Genomic DNA, 16,637 nt, shown 5'->3' on the forward strand with positions numbered 1-16,637 from the left:
TGTAATCACAACGGGGGGAAGACAAATGAAGAGATTTACAAAAGACTTTGGGATCATAATGGAAGTGGGAGGGAGAGAGAGACCGCAGGTTAAGAGCTAGGGTCTGAGTTAAAAGAGGCAGATAAATGTGGCACAGGACTTTCTACTGTTCCTTGATGTCAGACATTTTCTTGGCAGTTCTGTTTGCACATATATAGATACTACTAAGAAAATATGTAGTTTTCCCTTTTATAATGTATTCACAACAACCAAGTTCTTACTTCAAATGCACTTCTGCTCTATATGAAAGCTGCAGTTCACCAGGTGAATTGCTCATGCCAGTATTAGTGAATATATTGATTATATAGGAATTTACGGAGCTGTAACCAACAAATTATTCTAGCTCACTAGTGGAAATAGTAATTTTAAGGACCATATTGATTCATGCCAACTTAGGATATCTAAAAAAGTAATAAAGTACTATATGTGGCTTTGAAGTTCAGCAACACTCTAGTAAATAATAGAATGTTTCGTCCTTCAAACTAGTCAAGGATAAAATTCCATTTACTTAACAGTGAAGTTGGAGCTTGCTCTAAGAAGATAAAAATAAGCTTTTCTGAATGTCGTGTACTGGCTTTTTCAATTGCATCTATGCAAGAAAGGAAATAGATTATTAATTTTAATACATATGGGTGCAACAGCTTGAAATTAGGTCCCATTATTAAAAAGAATAACCAAATCCTGGCTTTTTTACAATTAGGTAATTAGATACTGAATGATGTTGAAGCTGGTACATGATCATGGCACTTTAATTCAGAAGATAGACTTACTTTATACAAATGCTAAATATATTTAATGAAGAATGAATTCATATATACATTTAATGAAAGTTTAAGCATTGCTTTTGTTCCCAGAATTGGCCTTAAGTTATCTGTTTAGCCTGTGCCCAAGTATCCATGTTCCCTTCCTTTTACCCTCTAATGCCCCTCCTTCCTTCTTTGGGCTTAGGAGAAGAGAGGAACTGAAGATTTCCCCTTGCTCAGACCTACAAATCCTCATGTATATGGGGTGGCTGAAGGAGAAAGTGGGATGTTTTTGAGAGTTGAATGAATGAGTGGTGGGGAGAGAAGTGGATGATGGGTGGGTGTGGGGGCAATAAGAGCTAATTATAAAGAGGTGGGTTAACTGGGGCAGGGATCACATGTGCTGGGAAAATGGCACCCCACTTGGGCAATTCTCACACTTTCTACACAAATTCACATGATGCTCATGAAGTGAGAGGTTAATAATACCAGCGATAACCAGTCACAAGGCTAAATTCTGCCTCTGTGTAGAAATGTCCTTAAATGGGTCCTTGTATAAACAACGTTAATATGCAACTACATTCAGATTGGCAAAAACCAAATTCACAGAGTCCCCATGCAGATTATTCCTGTTAGGAGCTTGAGACAACTGCCTAGCATTGGGTGTAGGTGCCTTTGACTATATCAGCAAAATCATGCTGATTTGACCTGGATTTCTAGGCCCTTTCTAGAATGCTCCTCTGCAGCTGCATTCACAGAGGGCTTCTGAAGAGGATTTCCCATGGGGTTTTGTCATGCCTGGAGTGAGGCAGAAATATTCCGAGACACTGGAGCTAAATGTTCAAAGCGTGTAAGACTTGCAAGTTCATGAAATTAGGTTTTCTTAGCAGCTGGCTTATGCTACTGAACTCCCTTCCACAATGATATCAGACTGACCACAGATCTCTCCACCTTCAAAATAAAACGTAATAAATCATCCCTCTTTACATTAGCTTCCCGTCAATGACTGTCCTATACAGATAGTGCCAAAAAAGTCTACCAAGTACTTTATGTAACTGTGTTTGTGCTCTGATACCACAGTGATAGGTGCATTAAAATACAAAGATTAAATAAATTAGATATATGGTCATTTTATTATGTGAATAAAATTTTCAGGGCACAAGACAAAAACCACTACATTCGTTTTTATACTTGTTATCTACGCAGGATTTGAACCATGGGAGAAATCCATCTGAAAGGTAACAGGTAGGTTTTATTTATTTATTTTACAAATTTCTGTGAGTGAAGTAGCATTCTTGTTTGTTAATATTCAAATAGACACACTTAATTATTAATTTTAGTAATAATTGCTGAATTTGAAAACTGGAATAAAACAACATGCATCAGGGGAGTTATTCAGTACTTATACAGAAGTGTTGTAAAGTGCTCTAAAGATATGACAGAGTCCATGTGCAAAAGAGCTTACTGGTCTAAAGATACAAGAAGGTACAGTTGCATCCAAAAGCAAACAGGAGAGGCAGTGTGGGGAGTGATTTGCCTGGCTGGAATGATTCACAGACCAAAAGGACTTGGCACTAAACTTGAATTGGGAGGGTGTCTGAGAATTAGGGGCAGCTGATAGAGGTCAGCAAGGTCTCTCTAGCCTCCTTTTGACCTTTAACAAATTAGCTTCATTAACCGAGATGGCAGGGTCTTCCACACTGAGTGCTTCTCCCCCTTTCCCACAGGAAGGGAATAAGGAGGACTCTACAACATGAAAAGGAAAGTAGGTAAACCAAAGTAAGGTTTGTGCCCTTAAAAAGACAATCTAGCTCTTAAAGACCTTACCCACTGAGTATCCTTTCTCTCTCTTGTATTCTTAAGATTTTCCCTTATATAGTTTTTCTTCTGGGAAAAAGTATCATTCTGCTGCAATTTATATTACTGTTTAAGAAAAAAGGTACCTTTGCTAGCTACACAGTGAATATCAACTCATACTTACAAAACAATTTTTTTAGGACATAGTAAACAGAGTATTGTAGCTAAAATGTAGAACTTATCTGAAAAGGTGGGCAATATTTTATGCTAAATACACCAGAGGATATTATGTTGAGGACCTAACATGAAATTAAAAATGTAGAAATGGCTCCATAAAGCTTCCACAGGCTGAGGGCTAACCGCCACAGAAGGATTATATGAAAAAAATCTGGTCATTTTAGTTTTCAGACATCTGTGGTAACTATGTCCCTCAGGTTTCTCGAAGGCTAAAATATCAACCAAATTAGGAAAAATAGATAGCTTTGAAGGGTACTGATTTAAGTGGCCATTAAAGTGAGCTGCTAAATAAACAAGCAAGAGCAGCAGTTTATAATATTTAAAGTAGCAATTTATGAGGCATATTATACATTTTTCACATTGATTTAAAGATAGGTCCAATAATGATACTGATAATTAAACTCATAAAAGTAGCAAAAGGTTTCAAATTATTACATATCTTTAGCCTGGACATTTTAAGATAAATTATTCAATAATTAGGTAAATATTAGGTAAATATTATTCAAGCACTACTGTTATGAACAACCACACATCTGACAGTTGAAGGGTCACAATTGAGAGCATTATGAAGATTTGCTCAGCATGCAGACAGGTTTACAGCCAGGACCATGAATAGTATTCTAATTGGTAAGGAAAATATCCCCTATGTAATGAGTGGAGATAAGATGACTGAATGGAGGGACTAATTTATACTATGCCCTTCAGAAAGACGCTCAAGTTTGCCAAATGCTCAGTCTATTGCAACCTGCAAATCTAAACTAAAAGGACATCTGCCACATACTGAAAATTTCTGCACTGGAACATAGAAAATGACATACTGGCTCAAACCAGTGGTCTATCTAATCCAGTATCCTGTCTCTGATAGTCACCAGTTCCAAAGAAAGAAGGATAAACTTCATGACCAGCAAGTATGGAATAATTTAAGAGGAAATGGAGCCAGCCATACTTGTGCCATAAATAATTAGCTGATTCCAGCCTAAGGCAGCAGGACTGAGGAGGATCAGGTGATATCTTAAGGGACACCTGGGCCTTATAAAAGTACAAAGAATTCTGGGTGTCAGTAGGCTCCCGTGGAAGGCCATGACTCCCACAGTCTGCAGGGGAAAGGGTCCTCCAGGAGAACCAGCCTGGGGGTCCAGTGCTCTATCCCAGAGCCAGAAAGACTTGTATAGGTAGCTCAGAAAAGGGACAGGAATAGGGCCCAAAGGGTGGGCTGAAAAGAAGCCCTATAGGACAGAAGAACCTTTTTGTTTGTGACTTTTTAGTTTGGGACTTGTCTATCACGTGGCCGGAGGACTAAGCCACATCTCCAGCACACACTGGTGTTTGCAAAGCTGAGTAGACAAACCTCAGGCAAGGAAAGTGCGGCAGGGAGTCCCCAGCCATTGCATGCTCTGCCAGCAGGAGGCTCTACGGGGCAACTAGCCCCCACAACAACTACCCATAGCAGAAGTTACTTCCTAACCCGCCTAATTTAGTAGTTCCCTTAAGCACGAGGGTTTCTATCACTTCTGGAAAAAAAAACAAAACTTATTTATTCTGTATCTAATGCAGCTGTTAATTAAAAAGAGAGAATCCAGTCCCATGTTAGTTACGTTTATGTGAAGCATCCCAGGATATCCCTGTGAAGGACATGCATTTTGTTGTTATTCCTGTTTGTTGCAATGAAGTCTTGCAAAAATATTTTAAAAATGTACAAGTACCAAGTTCATCTATGGCATTGTCAAGGTTCCTTCCCCACTCTGAACTTTAGGGTACAGATGTGGGGACCTGCATGAAAATCTCCTAAGCTTACTTTTACCAGCTTAGGTTAAAACTTCCCCAAGGTACAAACTATTTTACCTTTTACCCTTGGACTTTATCGCTGCCACCACCAAACATCTAACCGGTATATAATTTGGAAAGAGCCCGTTTGGAAACCTCTTTCCCCCCAAAATCCTCCCAAACCTTACACCCCCTTTCCTGGGGAAGGTTTGATAAAAATCCTCACCAATTTGCATAGGTGAACACAGACCCAAACCCTTGGATCTTAAGAACAATGAAAAAGCATTCAGATTCTTAAAAGAAGAATTTTAATAGAAGTAAAAAGAATCACCTATGTAAAAACAGGATGGTAAATACCTTACAGGGTAATCAGATTCAAAACATAGAGAATTCCTCTAGGCAAAACCTTAAGTTACAAAAAGACACAAAAAACAGGAATCTACATCCCATTCAGTACAGCTTATTTTCTCAGCCATTTAAAGAAATCAGAATCTAACGCATATCTAGCTAGATTACTTACTAAATTCTAAGACTCCATTCCTGTTCTATCCCCCGCAAAAGCATCACACAGACAGAGAGAGCCTTTGTTTCTCCCTTCTCCAGCTTCTGAAAGTATCTTGTCTCCTCATTGGTCATTTTGGTCAGGTGCCAGTGAGGTTATCTTAGCTTCTTATCCCTTTAGAGGTGAAAGAGTTTTTCCTCTGGCCAGGAGGGATTTTAAAGGTGTTTACCCTTCCCTTTATATTTATGACAGGCATAATGCCAGTGAGGTCAACAAAACTACATCAAGCATGAATTTGGTCCTGTTTGTTTCTAGTTAGCTTCTAGCATCAGAATTTTAAATGGTCTAGAAAGCCACAAAACGTTAAAAGAAATTATGCCAGTTCTTAAACAGTGGAGCAAATTCTAACTTCATTACTGTCATGTAACGGAAGTAAAAACAAAAAGTTTATTGAAGTGGATTTTTTTCTCCCAGTTTCAGCAGTTTATAAATGTGTATGCAAAACACACATACACCCACTGTGCACACAAAAATGGATAATTGCATATGCAACTAGAGATCTTCAGAACTGGCTCAGACAATTCCTAGTACCAAACAAAAGTCTGCTTGGGAGTGCATATGGTGTTGGTCTAAAACTATCCACTATAAACCACAGATGGTATTGCAAAAAGAGATCTCTCTTTTCTCTGGTTTCAGAGTGGTAGCCATGTTAGTCTGTATCAGCAAAAAGAACGAGGAGTACTTGTGGCACCTTAGAGACTAACAAATTTATTTGAGCATAAGCTTTCGTGGGCTAAAACCCACTTCACTGGATGCATGAAGTGGGTTTTAGCCCACGAAAGCTTATGCTCAAAATAAATTTGTTAGTCTTAAGGTGCCACAAGTACTCCTCGTTCTTTTTTCTGTGTTTCCAATTATAGTTAATGCAGCAGACTTTACATCATATCAGAGTACCTACTCTCAGGATCCTAAATAGCTAAATATGTGACAATATATAAAAAAGAATGCCTGGAATGTTAGTGGTGCATGCTTCACAAACTCTTAATGCAAGTAATTAACCAATTACATATAAATATATACACACACAAAGTATAAAGATTCATTGTTTTGCAAAATTAAAATCAAGAAAATATAATTCTGTCAGCTCTAATAAAAAAATTAAAACAAAAGCCTGTCTTCTTTTCTTTCTCTTCCCTTCTACGATATGAATGTTTTCTATAACTGTTTAAAACAGCTGGATTTTGTCAACTGTAACTCCATTCTTCTCATCACTTACTTATTATAGATTTCTTTTTTTATTCCCTCTGTTTTCCCTTAAGTTTCCTATTTTTTCATCTCTCGCCCCCACTGTTTTTTTTCCTCTTAATTTTACATTAACTGCTTTAATACACATTTTTTTCATGTGTACTATTCTCTTATTCTTCATGTCCATCCTCTTCTTCTTTAGGCCTCCTCCTTTCCTTTTCTCACCAGAAAAACATGAACAGAGGTTTCGTGCCTATTAAGGTGACCATTCATGTTTCAAAGATAAAAAAGGAATTATCTGAAATATAAATGACAAAGCTTATGTTTAAGTTACTGCACTCTATAATGTTTTATTCCTGGCACAAAATCATGTGTGTCAGAATGCATACATGAGTATATTGTACAATAATTGCTTGGAAACATTTTTCATCTGACCAAATACTTATTAGCAGCTTTAAAAAAACAGTCAACTCATGTTTCCTCTAGCACCAAATAAAGGATATCCCTTAAAATACAGTCTCTTATTTCCTGCTCTCGTCTTCTTTCATTTTCCCTAAGACTTTCTTCTCTACCTCTTGCTGCCCAACTCTATCTTTTCCTTCCATCATCTCTTTTTTCTCCCTGTACTCTCATCAGTTTATAGTACTCCTGTACACGTGGCATTCCCAGAATTTCTCCTACATCTCCTTGTTTGCATAGCAGGTGTTCTCTTCTCCTGATCAGCCCCATCACTAGCCAAATGTATCCTGTGATAGCCAGTGTTTCTTCCTGATTCTACCAGAGACAGCAGCCAATGCTGCAAAAAGAAGAAATAATGTAGAGCAAGTGAGAGAGAGGAGCACTGATCAGTACAAGAGTGCTCAGCTAGATTTATCTTTCTCAATCAGAGAAAGCAAAGCAGTGAAACAATGGTTGTTATCCCTATGCTGCAGCCAACTGGGAAATCCATGAACAGGCAACTCAATTCGGCCCTGATTGAACTCTCCTGTGGGCCCAGGGCTATTAGATTTTGTGGGGCTCCTGTATACAAGTCATTTTCCTGGGAGGGAGTTTGGTGCAGGAGAGAGCTGGAGCAGGGGATTGCGGTGCAGGAGGAGGTGCAGGGTCTGGGAGGGAGCTTGGGTTTAGGAGGGGAATTATGATCTGGGGCAGGTGGCTGGGGTGAAGGAGGAGGTGTGAGATGCAGGCTCTGGCCAGGAGGCACTTACCACAGGTGGCTCCCAACCAGCGGCACAGCAGGGCTCAGGCAGGCTGCCTGCATGCTGTGGCCCCACGCTGCTCCCAGAAGTGGCTGACTGCTAGCATGTCTCTATGGCCCGAGGGGAGGGAGACAGTGTGTCTCCATGCGCTGCCCGGATCCTCAAGCACCACCCCCGCAGCTGGGGACTTTTAGTGGCCCAGAGTTGGAGATTGCTGCCTGTCATTTATTTTTGTGGGGCCCCCCTTGAGCCGGGGCCCTGGGCTGCAGTCCCTAAAACCCCTGCCTTAATCCAGCCCTTACTCCAATGCAGGAACCTGGAAGCTGCTCCCCAAAATCAGAACCATCAGAAGAACCCAGGGTTTTGAGAAGTGCTAGGGCTGAGCTGTTGCTTCTTTAAACTATATACAGATGACCCAATCCAAAATCCCACATCCAAACCACCTCACACTTTGTGACATTTGAAATACAGATTCAAATTTTGCCATGAGCCTCTCCTCTGCTTTAAACCATTCAGAGAAAATCCCAAACCAGATTAAAACAGGGGATTTGAGGTTTTTGCTCAGGACTGTAACGAGAAGTATTTGAGTCAAAATAATCTGGTTTCAGTCATAGAAATTTATTTGAGGAATACAGAATCCTATTTAGGCCAGTGTGCATTTTCCTCAGAACTGGTTATCCAGCAGCAGAAAATACTGTCAAACGTTTAAGAGTGACCAGTAGGTTTTTTTTGCCAAAATTTCCCACAGTTGCTAACAATGCTACTACTCCAGAGCGGGTGCACTAGAGCAGAAAGGGCTCCAGACAGCCATTAACATTTCAATCATCTTATTGTCTAACACTGTCCAGAGTAGGTCTACATGATATGGGTACAAGTCCTCACTTGGTGTAAATCGGCTCCTCCAAAGAAAATGGAACTATGCCAACATACACCATCTGAGGATCTGGCCCCTGGTGCTTAAAATGCCAGCATCTACTAGCTCCTTTGTCTACATTAGCACACCTAGTGTTGCTCCCAGCAGTAGAGGGGCATTGGTATTAGCAACTGTGGGATATGTTAGTATAAAAATAAAATGTAAAAATAAAAATAAAAGTATGGACACAGACTTACAGTGCTGTTTTAGCAAAAATGATCCTAGTTTAGAGATGGCCTAAGACTATCATCCATTCCACATCAGTGAAGCACAGAGTAAGAGAATACGATTTTAGCTGTCTATATTTAGTTACTAAATAAATTGTACTGAGATTTTGCTGTGCACATTATTTCACATCACTCCATTGGTTATCATTCCTTTTGTTTATTAGTATCCATTGAAAGAATGAAATGATTAACTATAGCATTCATTAAAGAATTAGAAAACAGAGACCCATTGTATTATCCAGGAAACAGGGCACAATACACACTGCTAAACACTCACTGCAATATAATCAGCCCTGAGAGAGACCATCCTTTCCAGATTCAATATCTATTTTACAGTAAAACTGGAACTTTTTTGTATTTTAAAATATAAATCAATGTGGAAGGCAATGTACGCTTGTTGGTAGATGTGTGCGACTGCTCCATATAATACAACTTATCCTGGACAGCAGGGTCTTGAATTGAAAATCTTTAGTGGAGTTTTGTTGTTCCAAATATATTTGCTTATGAAAAATTTTAAGCTATTATTGAAACATAAAGTGATGAAAGACAGAAGATTAAACCTTTCCCAGTATATTAAGTAACTTAAAGCAGTGCAGAATTAGTTCTTTAGACTGACTTCACCTCTCTTGTAATAGGCACCCATGGAAATTCAAATTTGGGCAACTGCAGAACGATATCAAAAGAGACATTGGTGACACAGACTCCGAAGGCAAGAGTCTCTGGAATGACACGCTATACTAACAATCAGCATGGTGAGATCTTACTAGAATCTCCATATTTGGCCCTTATCAGGCTGGAACAGAAGTTGGATGCTACCCATATTTTGATGATTTGAACAGAAATTAAACTGGAACAAAAGACTGGCTGTGTAGGGAAATACAGTGAGGGAACACCACAAAAAATCATTACGCTGAAGCTCAAACAGATCTGTTAATGAAGGGTAACAACCACCAATTAGGAAGGAAAATACCATATCTGGAGAACACTCCAAACTATACCAATTTATGGTTAGTGAATTTCCCTAAATGTGGATGGTGAATTAATTAGTAAAATTAAGCTTGAGCTGTTCAAACTGTACTTGACAGAAGGCTTTGATATTTCTGGAGACTGCTTCCCATTTACTGGAATGAGCTGTTCTAACTAATTAGAAATCTAAGTATTGAACTTAACTAAAGACATACAACTGAGTTACTGCAATGTTAAGGTTGCTCAGTTACAATCATAAAAATGCAGGAAATGCAAAAGTTAAGGTACCAACAGCAATGTTAACTTTGCTCTATTACACATCCTGTATGTACTGTAGTCAAACCCAGACAAAGGCAATCTAGAGTCACCATGACATCAGGGTCATTTTATGACTTTTTAATAATAAAAAGTAACACTCAACACATATATAGCACTTTTTATTCTGTAGATCTCAACAAACTTTACAAAGGTGGAGAAATAGCATCTTTATTTTACTAATGGGGAACATAGAGGTGCAGTGACTTGCACTGGGTCATTCAGCAAGTCAACGGCAGAGGTGGGATAGTTAATTTAACTAGGCAATATTAGGCCATACCCATATAATTGCCAACCTTGGAAACCCTAGAGCAGATGGTTGTCTGACTCCAGCAGCCATTTGCAGCACTAACTCAATTAACCTCTGGTAAGAATGAGGGAGTTATGTCTATTTTTATAAATATCATATGCACCCCAGGTTACCAGCTTAATATTATCCTGCCTGGCTGCAAGGAGTTAAATCAAAGGAGATTGTTAAAGGGAAAAACAGAAATATGAAACAGTGACAAATCAGGTACTAACACACATGATATCAAGGTTCCTTGAGGAAACACTGGAGAAGCTATTAATTGGGGAATAGCCACCTGCCTGGCTCCAGCTAGGCTAGCAAGGTTTATTCTTCCCAGGCCCAAATCTAGGATCAAAGGGGATACTAAAACCCTAAAATGCCAACTTAGGGAGGAATGGAGGTTGAATGGGCAGCAGTAGCTGGAGATGAGTTTCTGATAGACCAAGAATGCCAGAAGGGCTTTCTGACTCTCCCAGTCTGAGCTCAGTAGAATTCACCCAAAACTTGCAAAGAAAGACTAAAGTTTATGTAAGAACTTGGTGTACAGGCCTTTTGGTGTTTTATCTCTTTTCTCTGCTTGAGTGAATAATCAAAGCTTTGTTTTGAAGATGTTTTTGAGTTAGTTATTTAGCCAGCTGCTGGTCACTGGCTCCTGTGGAAGAGATTATTCACTTTCTCACTTTTATAGTACTTCTGTATTTTGAGTATAAATTCTAGATTATAAACAATTTAAACTCCATTTTTAAATAGTTGTATTAAATTAGTGGATTTATTTATTATGAAAACCAAAGTGTAAGAATTAGAGTTTTTGCAATGAATATATTTATAGATAATATGTTTCTGGATCTCCTTATATAAGACGACAGCATACAGCAAATACAGAAATATACAAATTTATCTCAATACCTAGAAGAGCAGTTGATCAATCAATCAGACCATAGCTTCAATATTTTCTGGATAACTTTTACTCTTTCAACTTTTTTAAATGCATAAATAATTTAGATTGCACAAAGCTAACCACTAAGTGGAATATTTTTCATAGTGCTGGGAACAGAACAAACCCACACCGCAGTATCTACTAAGTACTCACCACAGTTTGATGATTGACCTGGATCACCTCATCCCCTGCATGGATCTTCTTACACTGGTCTGCAGGAGACTAAAGCCAAGAGATAACAGTTAATTTGGCAACTGTGAAGGACCAAGAACTAGTAGGGAAAAAAAGACAATAGGCCCTACCCAAGGAAACTCAGTTCTAATAACAATAGTAAATTGTATTTATAAGATGCTGTGTTACCTTTCCCAACCATAGTATACATATTAGTATTGTGACTGGGTACTTTAGATTCCCTATCCCTGCATTAGTGATCATCTTCTCCACTGAGCCCTGGTGCACTCTATTGCCCACCTCCCATGCAATTTAACTTGTAGCTGTATTACCGTTCTTGCAAATATGAGATTAGGGTGTCAAGCAGCCCAAACTCTATCGGTACGAGTGCACACAGCTGAATGGAAGGTGCCAGGCACCAGCAGGTACAGCTGAGGTCTTGCATTGTTAAATCAATAGTTATCCAAAAATGTTGGAGAGCACCAGAAATATAGCCAAGAAAACAAAGCAACTAGCCAAATAAACAATCCACTGAAATTTTAGGTTTGCAGCCAGTATGAAACCTGAAATATCAATAAATTTGCCCCTTTCATTTGACAAGGGTGATTTGAAATTAGAGGTATCCTTCGAGCGTTTGACTCTGTTCTTCAGTGATGGATAATGGCCTTGATAGGTGATTTTCTTAAACTTATTTAAGAGCAGTTCATCTACTTCAGTCTAGACCTTCAAGATGAAATATCCTTAATTGTCATAACTTTGATTGCTTTGGGCTGGACCATAATCTTTATTTCAGTGTAACCCAGCAGTTTACAATAAAGCAAATATAGACTCAGGCTCTGGATTGGACAGAGCACTGGGACTCCAGTGAGTTCTAAGTATGTGCCTCAGTCCTCTGAGAAATAATGAGGGACTTGAGCACCCGTGTAAGAGCTTTACTGAATCAGGGCCTAAAACAGAAACAAGATTAATTCTACCATTAAAACTAGACTAAAACTACAAAGAAAACCAGCATGTTGTGACCCAGATCTTCTGAATTAAATACATAAATTAAAACAAAGAGGTGGGATGGGCTATTTTCAGAAGAGCCCTGATTATGAAAAGGAATGTAGTGTTGTGTTATCAGAACAGTAAATCTAGAAGTAAAGTGAGCTTTTTTCACTTTCCCAGAAAAACTTCTCAGTAAACCTACTAAAAAACACTAGGAATATCCTTGTTGAAATAATAACGTATAATAACTCTAAAAACTTCATTCAGAAAAGCGCTGAGGACACGTGGAGTTGGAAATGTTTTAAACCTTTTATTTCTTAAATGTTGAAATGGCAAATACCTTTATGAAACGCATACTTGCAAAGACGTTCTATAAACACGCAATTCCTAATAGAGCTCCTAATATCATTCCTATGTAAATAGTAAAATGTTTAAAGATTAGATTTAAAAGCTCTTGTAATAATTTTATGGGAATATTGAAATAAAATTAACTTAAAATATGTTAATCTCCTGTTAATCACCAAATGATTAGAGCATGTATTCTTGGAGAGATGACAGACAGTTAAATATTGGTAAATTAACTAATTTGATTAAAAATTCTTAATATTCCTTAATTGGCCTGTTTTAAGACAGCTCCTTAAATGGCGAATGGCTTCTTCCAAGTTATTGATTTAGATATTTTCTTCCATTTCATAGAATTTAATTAAATAGCTTTGCCGAATTATAAACTGTCTGGTTGTTCTTGTAAATAACCAACAAGAGCCACCTTTCCTTAAACAAAAGTATTTTGCCCATTCATAAATATTTTAAGTTATCTAAGGGACAGGCTAAGACTGGCTTCCCAATAATTTTGGGAAATAAGACCTTGGTCTCCATTTAACAAAAGAAAAGTGCCCCAGCAAATGCAGGCCCACTCTCAGAAGTATAAACCCTGTTAAAAAGCTCTGCACAGAGAGATGTACAGAAGACATTGCAATGGAAGTAAGCAGTTTGTCATTTGTGTTGTGTTTTTTTTAACGTTTTCTTTTTCTTTCTTTAATACTAAAATAGCCAGGGCTGTTAATTGTAGTTATTTTTCTTGATCTCAATCATGATGTCCCAGGAGGTGGAACAGGAACAGAAAAGAACCCATCACTAAAATACTAGGAGTCACACCCCTGAGTTGGCAGTTAGAGAAACAATTAGTAAGAGCTGGCTTACCATTCCTTGCTTTGCTAAATTTTCAGTATTTTTAAAATAAAATTAATTGGCATTCAACAATTTAAAATTGCCCTATTTTACCATACCCTCCTTACCATTGCATGCTTCAGGTGTTGACAGTCACATGCTCTTGGACCTCAGTGAGAGTAATGGTATATAGCAGCCAAGAGTTCAGAAAATGTGAAAATCCATAATTTATACAGAGTTTCAAACATCACTGAAATCCCAATCCTTTCTCCCTGAGAAAGCTGGCCTTTGATCTAGTGTCACCGGAAGGCATAACAGGCTTTCTCAGTAAAATTCTTGTGAACTAAACATACTAACTAAGGTAGACATTGTATGGTTTAAGTGACATATTCAGCACATGGATTAAAAAATTGCTGTCTATGGCCACCTTTTCAGTGTTACTGCAGGGTGTGGTGAAAGCTGATCAAATCTATATTTTTATTGTGAATAAACAAAAGGCATTTCCATTCATCAGTCAAGGGAGTTACAGGCATGAGCAATTATTATGACAGTTATTTTTGATAAAACACTTGATATAATTTTCAGGAGTGAAGAATAATCATTTAAGGGAAGTGTACTTAATAAGAGAGTGTCATATGGTGTATTTCCTTTTTTGGTTGTAGTTATAAGAAAATGATTTAAGTAGGAAGACAAATGAATTAATATCCCAGTCCTTCACACTTCCTCTCTGCAGCCACATGCACAGCTGGCTAAACAAGGTTAAAGACAAACTAAAAGAGGATATATTTATGGGAGCCCACTGTTAAAATACTAACAGAACAAGTTTATGGTTTTTATTAAGACTTCTGTTTTTCACTAGTATATAATATTTCAGATCTAAAACACTTTATAGTATTATTGGATTAAGGTCACAACATCCTGGAGAGAGATGTAGGTAAATATTTCTATTTTACAAATGTGGAATGGAAAGAGAGTTTATTCTGCATCTTACACTGGGCAGTAGCTTATTCGGCATGTAGTTGCACTGGTTTCAGTGGGACTACTAAAGGAACGAGAAGCCACTCAATGAGTTAATAAGGGTGACAGAAAAAGGCTGTAAGCAAATTTGACCAAAAACTTGTATACCAAGTTGATAGCAGCCAAGGAGAGAATACCATGATTTCTTACTGCACTAACTGCTGGGCCACCAGTCTTCCCACTTTCTGAATGCTGAGGCAAAATGTAATCCATCTCTAGGCAGGCATTATCTAGTAATTACTTGGAGTACTCAACTATCCCAGTTTCTATATCTTGTTATGTTGAGGGTTTGGAAAAAACTTGTTAGAGCTGGTGGATACAACAGGCACCTGCCATTCAGGCAAAATGAGGGGCTATTCTTCACTACAGGGAGATTGACACTGCTGCAATCGATGAAGCTGGGGTCAATTAAGCAGGTCTAGTGAAGGCCCACTAAATCAACGGCAGAGCGCTCTCCGGTCTACCCTGATACTCCACCTCTCCAAAAAGAGTAAGGGAAGTCGACCAGAGAGCGTCTCCCCTTGATGCAGTGCAGTGAAGACACTGGGGTAGGTTGACCTAAGCTACGTTGACTCCAGCTACATTATTCATGTAGCTTGAGTAGTGTAACTTAGGTCAACTTAAACCGGTAGTGAAGACAAGCCCAAGAAAATAATTAAATTACACTTTGTTTAAAGATAGCTGAAACAATAAGAGCCACCACCCAAAACACAGATGGTATGCAAGGCCGCTCAGGAATCTGAACTGTATGGATGGAAGGGTTTTACTGTGGACTGAATGTAAAAGCAAGAGAAGAGGACTGATTTGACTGAAGCTGTGAGTAAGAGAGAAAAGAGGCAGAAGCACCACGAAAGCACACAGACAGGAGCAAAGCCTGAGATGCAGCCAGAGAAGCCCTGGGTAGCATGACCCTAACAAATTGCTAGGCGAGAGAGCTTTTGCATGTCCCTGTGGCCCGCACATCCCTGCGGCCCGCACCGCTTCCCACAGCTCCCATTGGCCAGGAACGGCGAATCGCAGCCACTGGAAACTGCAGGCAGCCGTGCCTGCGGACGGTCAATGTAAACAAACTGTCTCGTGGGCCGCCAGTGGATTACCCTGATGGGCCACATGCTGATATAGAGCAGCATAAACAAGTCATTGTCTGTATGAAATTTTAGCTTGTACTGACTTCGCTAGTGCTTTTTATGTAGCCTGTTGTAAAACAAGGCAAATATCTAAATGAGTTAAAATACCCTTTGGAAGATCTCTGCATGCCCCCAGAGGTACACGTACCCCTGGCTGAGAACCATTGTGCTAGATCCTGGATTTTGGCTAACTACTCAAATCAAAATGGGTAACAGTATTATTAGTCTACTTATTGGGTCACTCGTAAGAGCTTTTAGGACATTTGCAGATACAGGGTATTTCATCTCCATTTCTAGACCATAAAGTCATTGTGCATTAAATTGCTACACCCACAATGAATAGGAGGTGGATATGGAAGAGACAGAAATACTGTTGTTCCCAATTTGTTAGATTTCAATTAACATTAGCTGTAAAAGTTAAGATTTGGCTCTTGTTCCTTTTAAGTTCTTTTTCTGACTTTGAAAAAGCCGAGTTATTTATTATCTTTTAAAATTAAATTGTGGCTTTGGGGTCAATGATCCCTTCAAAAGGGATGATAAATCAATTTACTGAAATGATGGGAATAAAGGTCTTTGAAATTGCTTTATTTCATGAAACATTTTTTAGCAGAAATAAAGAACTAACTCTTAGTGGTGTCCTGCTTCCTTATGCTAGCAACACAGCAGTTTGCAAATTGGAAATTAGCCTCTAAAATATTTATGGTTTTCACTTGGTCTACTGACAATTTTTCTTTTTAAAGAGCTTGTGCCTTGTTTAATCAGAAACACTTTTCCCCTTCAAAAGTATATTTTTGTTAAAAAATCTTTAAATAAGGAAATATACAAATGATTTCTTTTCATTCACTACAAAGTTAGTTTCTGAACATGAAAGACAATGTGCACTACATTCAGCCACCAACAGCATATCACTAACAGGAAACGCTTTGAGAAGCCATCTCAGTGCTATTATGTTTATCATAAACCAGAAGACACAGAAAATTGGTTCGCAGCTTAAA

The 16,637-nt window shown here is 38.5% G+C and overlaps 1 protein-coding gene across 1 annotated transcript in view; it reads right to left on the minus strand.

The window, feature by feature from the left end:
* Nucleotides 1-16,637, minus strand: part of LOC125642683 (connector enhancer of kinase suppressor of ras 2) — a 545,814-nt gene that overhangs the window by 233,718 nt on the left and 295,459 nt on the right. The window contains exon 8 of the mRNA XM_075132431.1: nt 11,327-11,395. Within this exon, the coding sequence (XP_074988532.1) occupies nt 11,327-11,395 (69 nt within the window). The remainder of the gene's footprint in view (nt 1-11,326; nt 11,396-16,637) is intronic.

This window comes from Caretta caretta, chromosome 9, assembly GCF_965140235.1.
Source record: "Caretta caretta isolate rCarCar2 chromosome 9, rCarCar1.hap1, whole genome shotgun sequence".
Classification (NCBI taxonomy): domain Eukaryota; kingdom Metazoa; phylum Chordata; order Testudines; family Cheloniidae; genus Caretta; species Caretta caretta.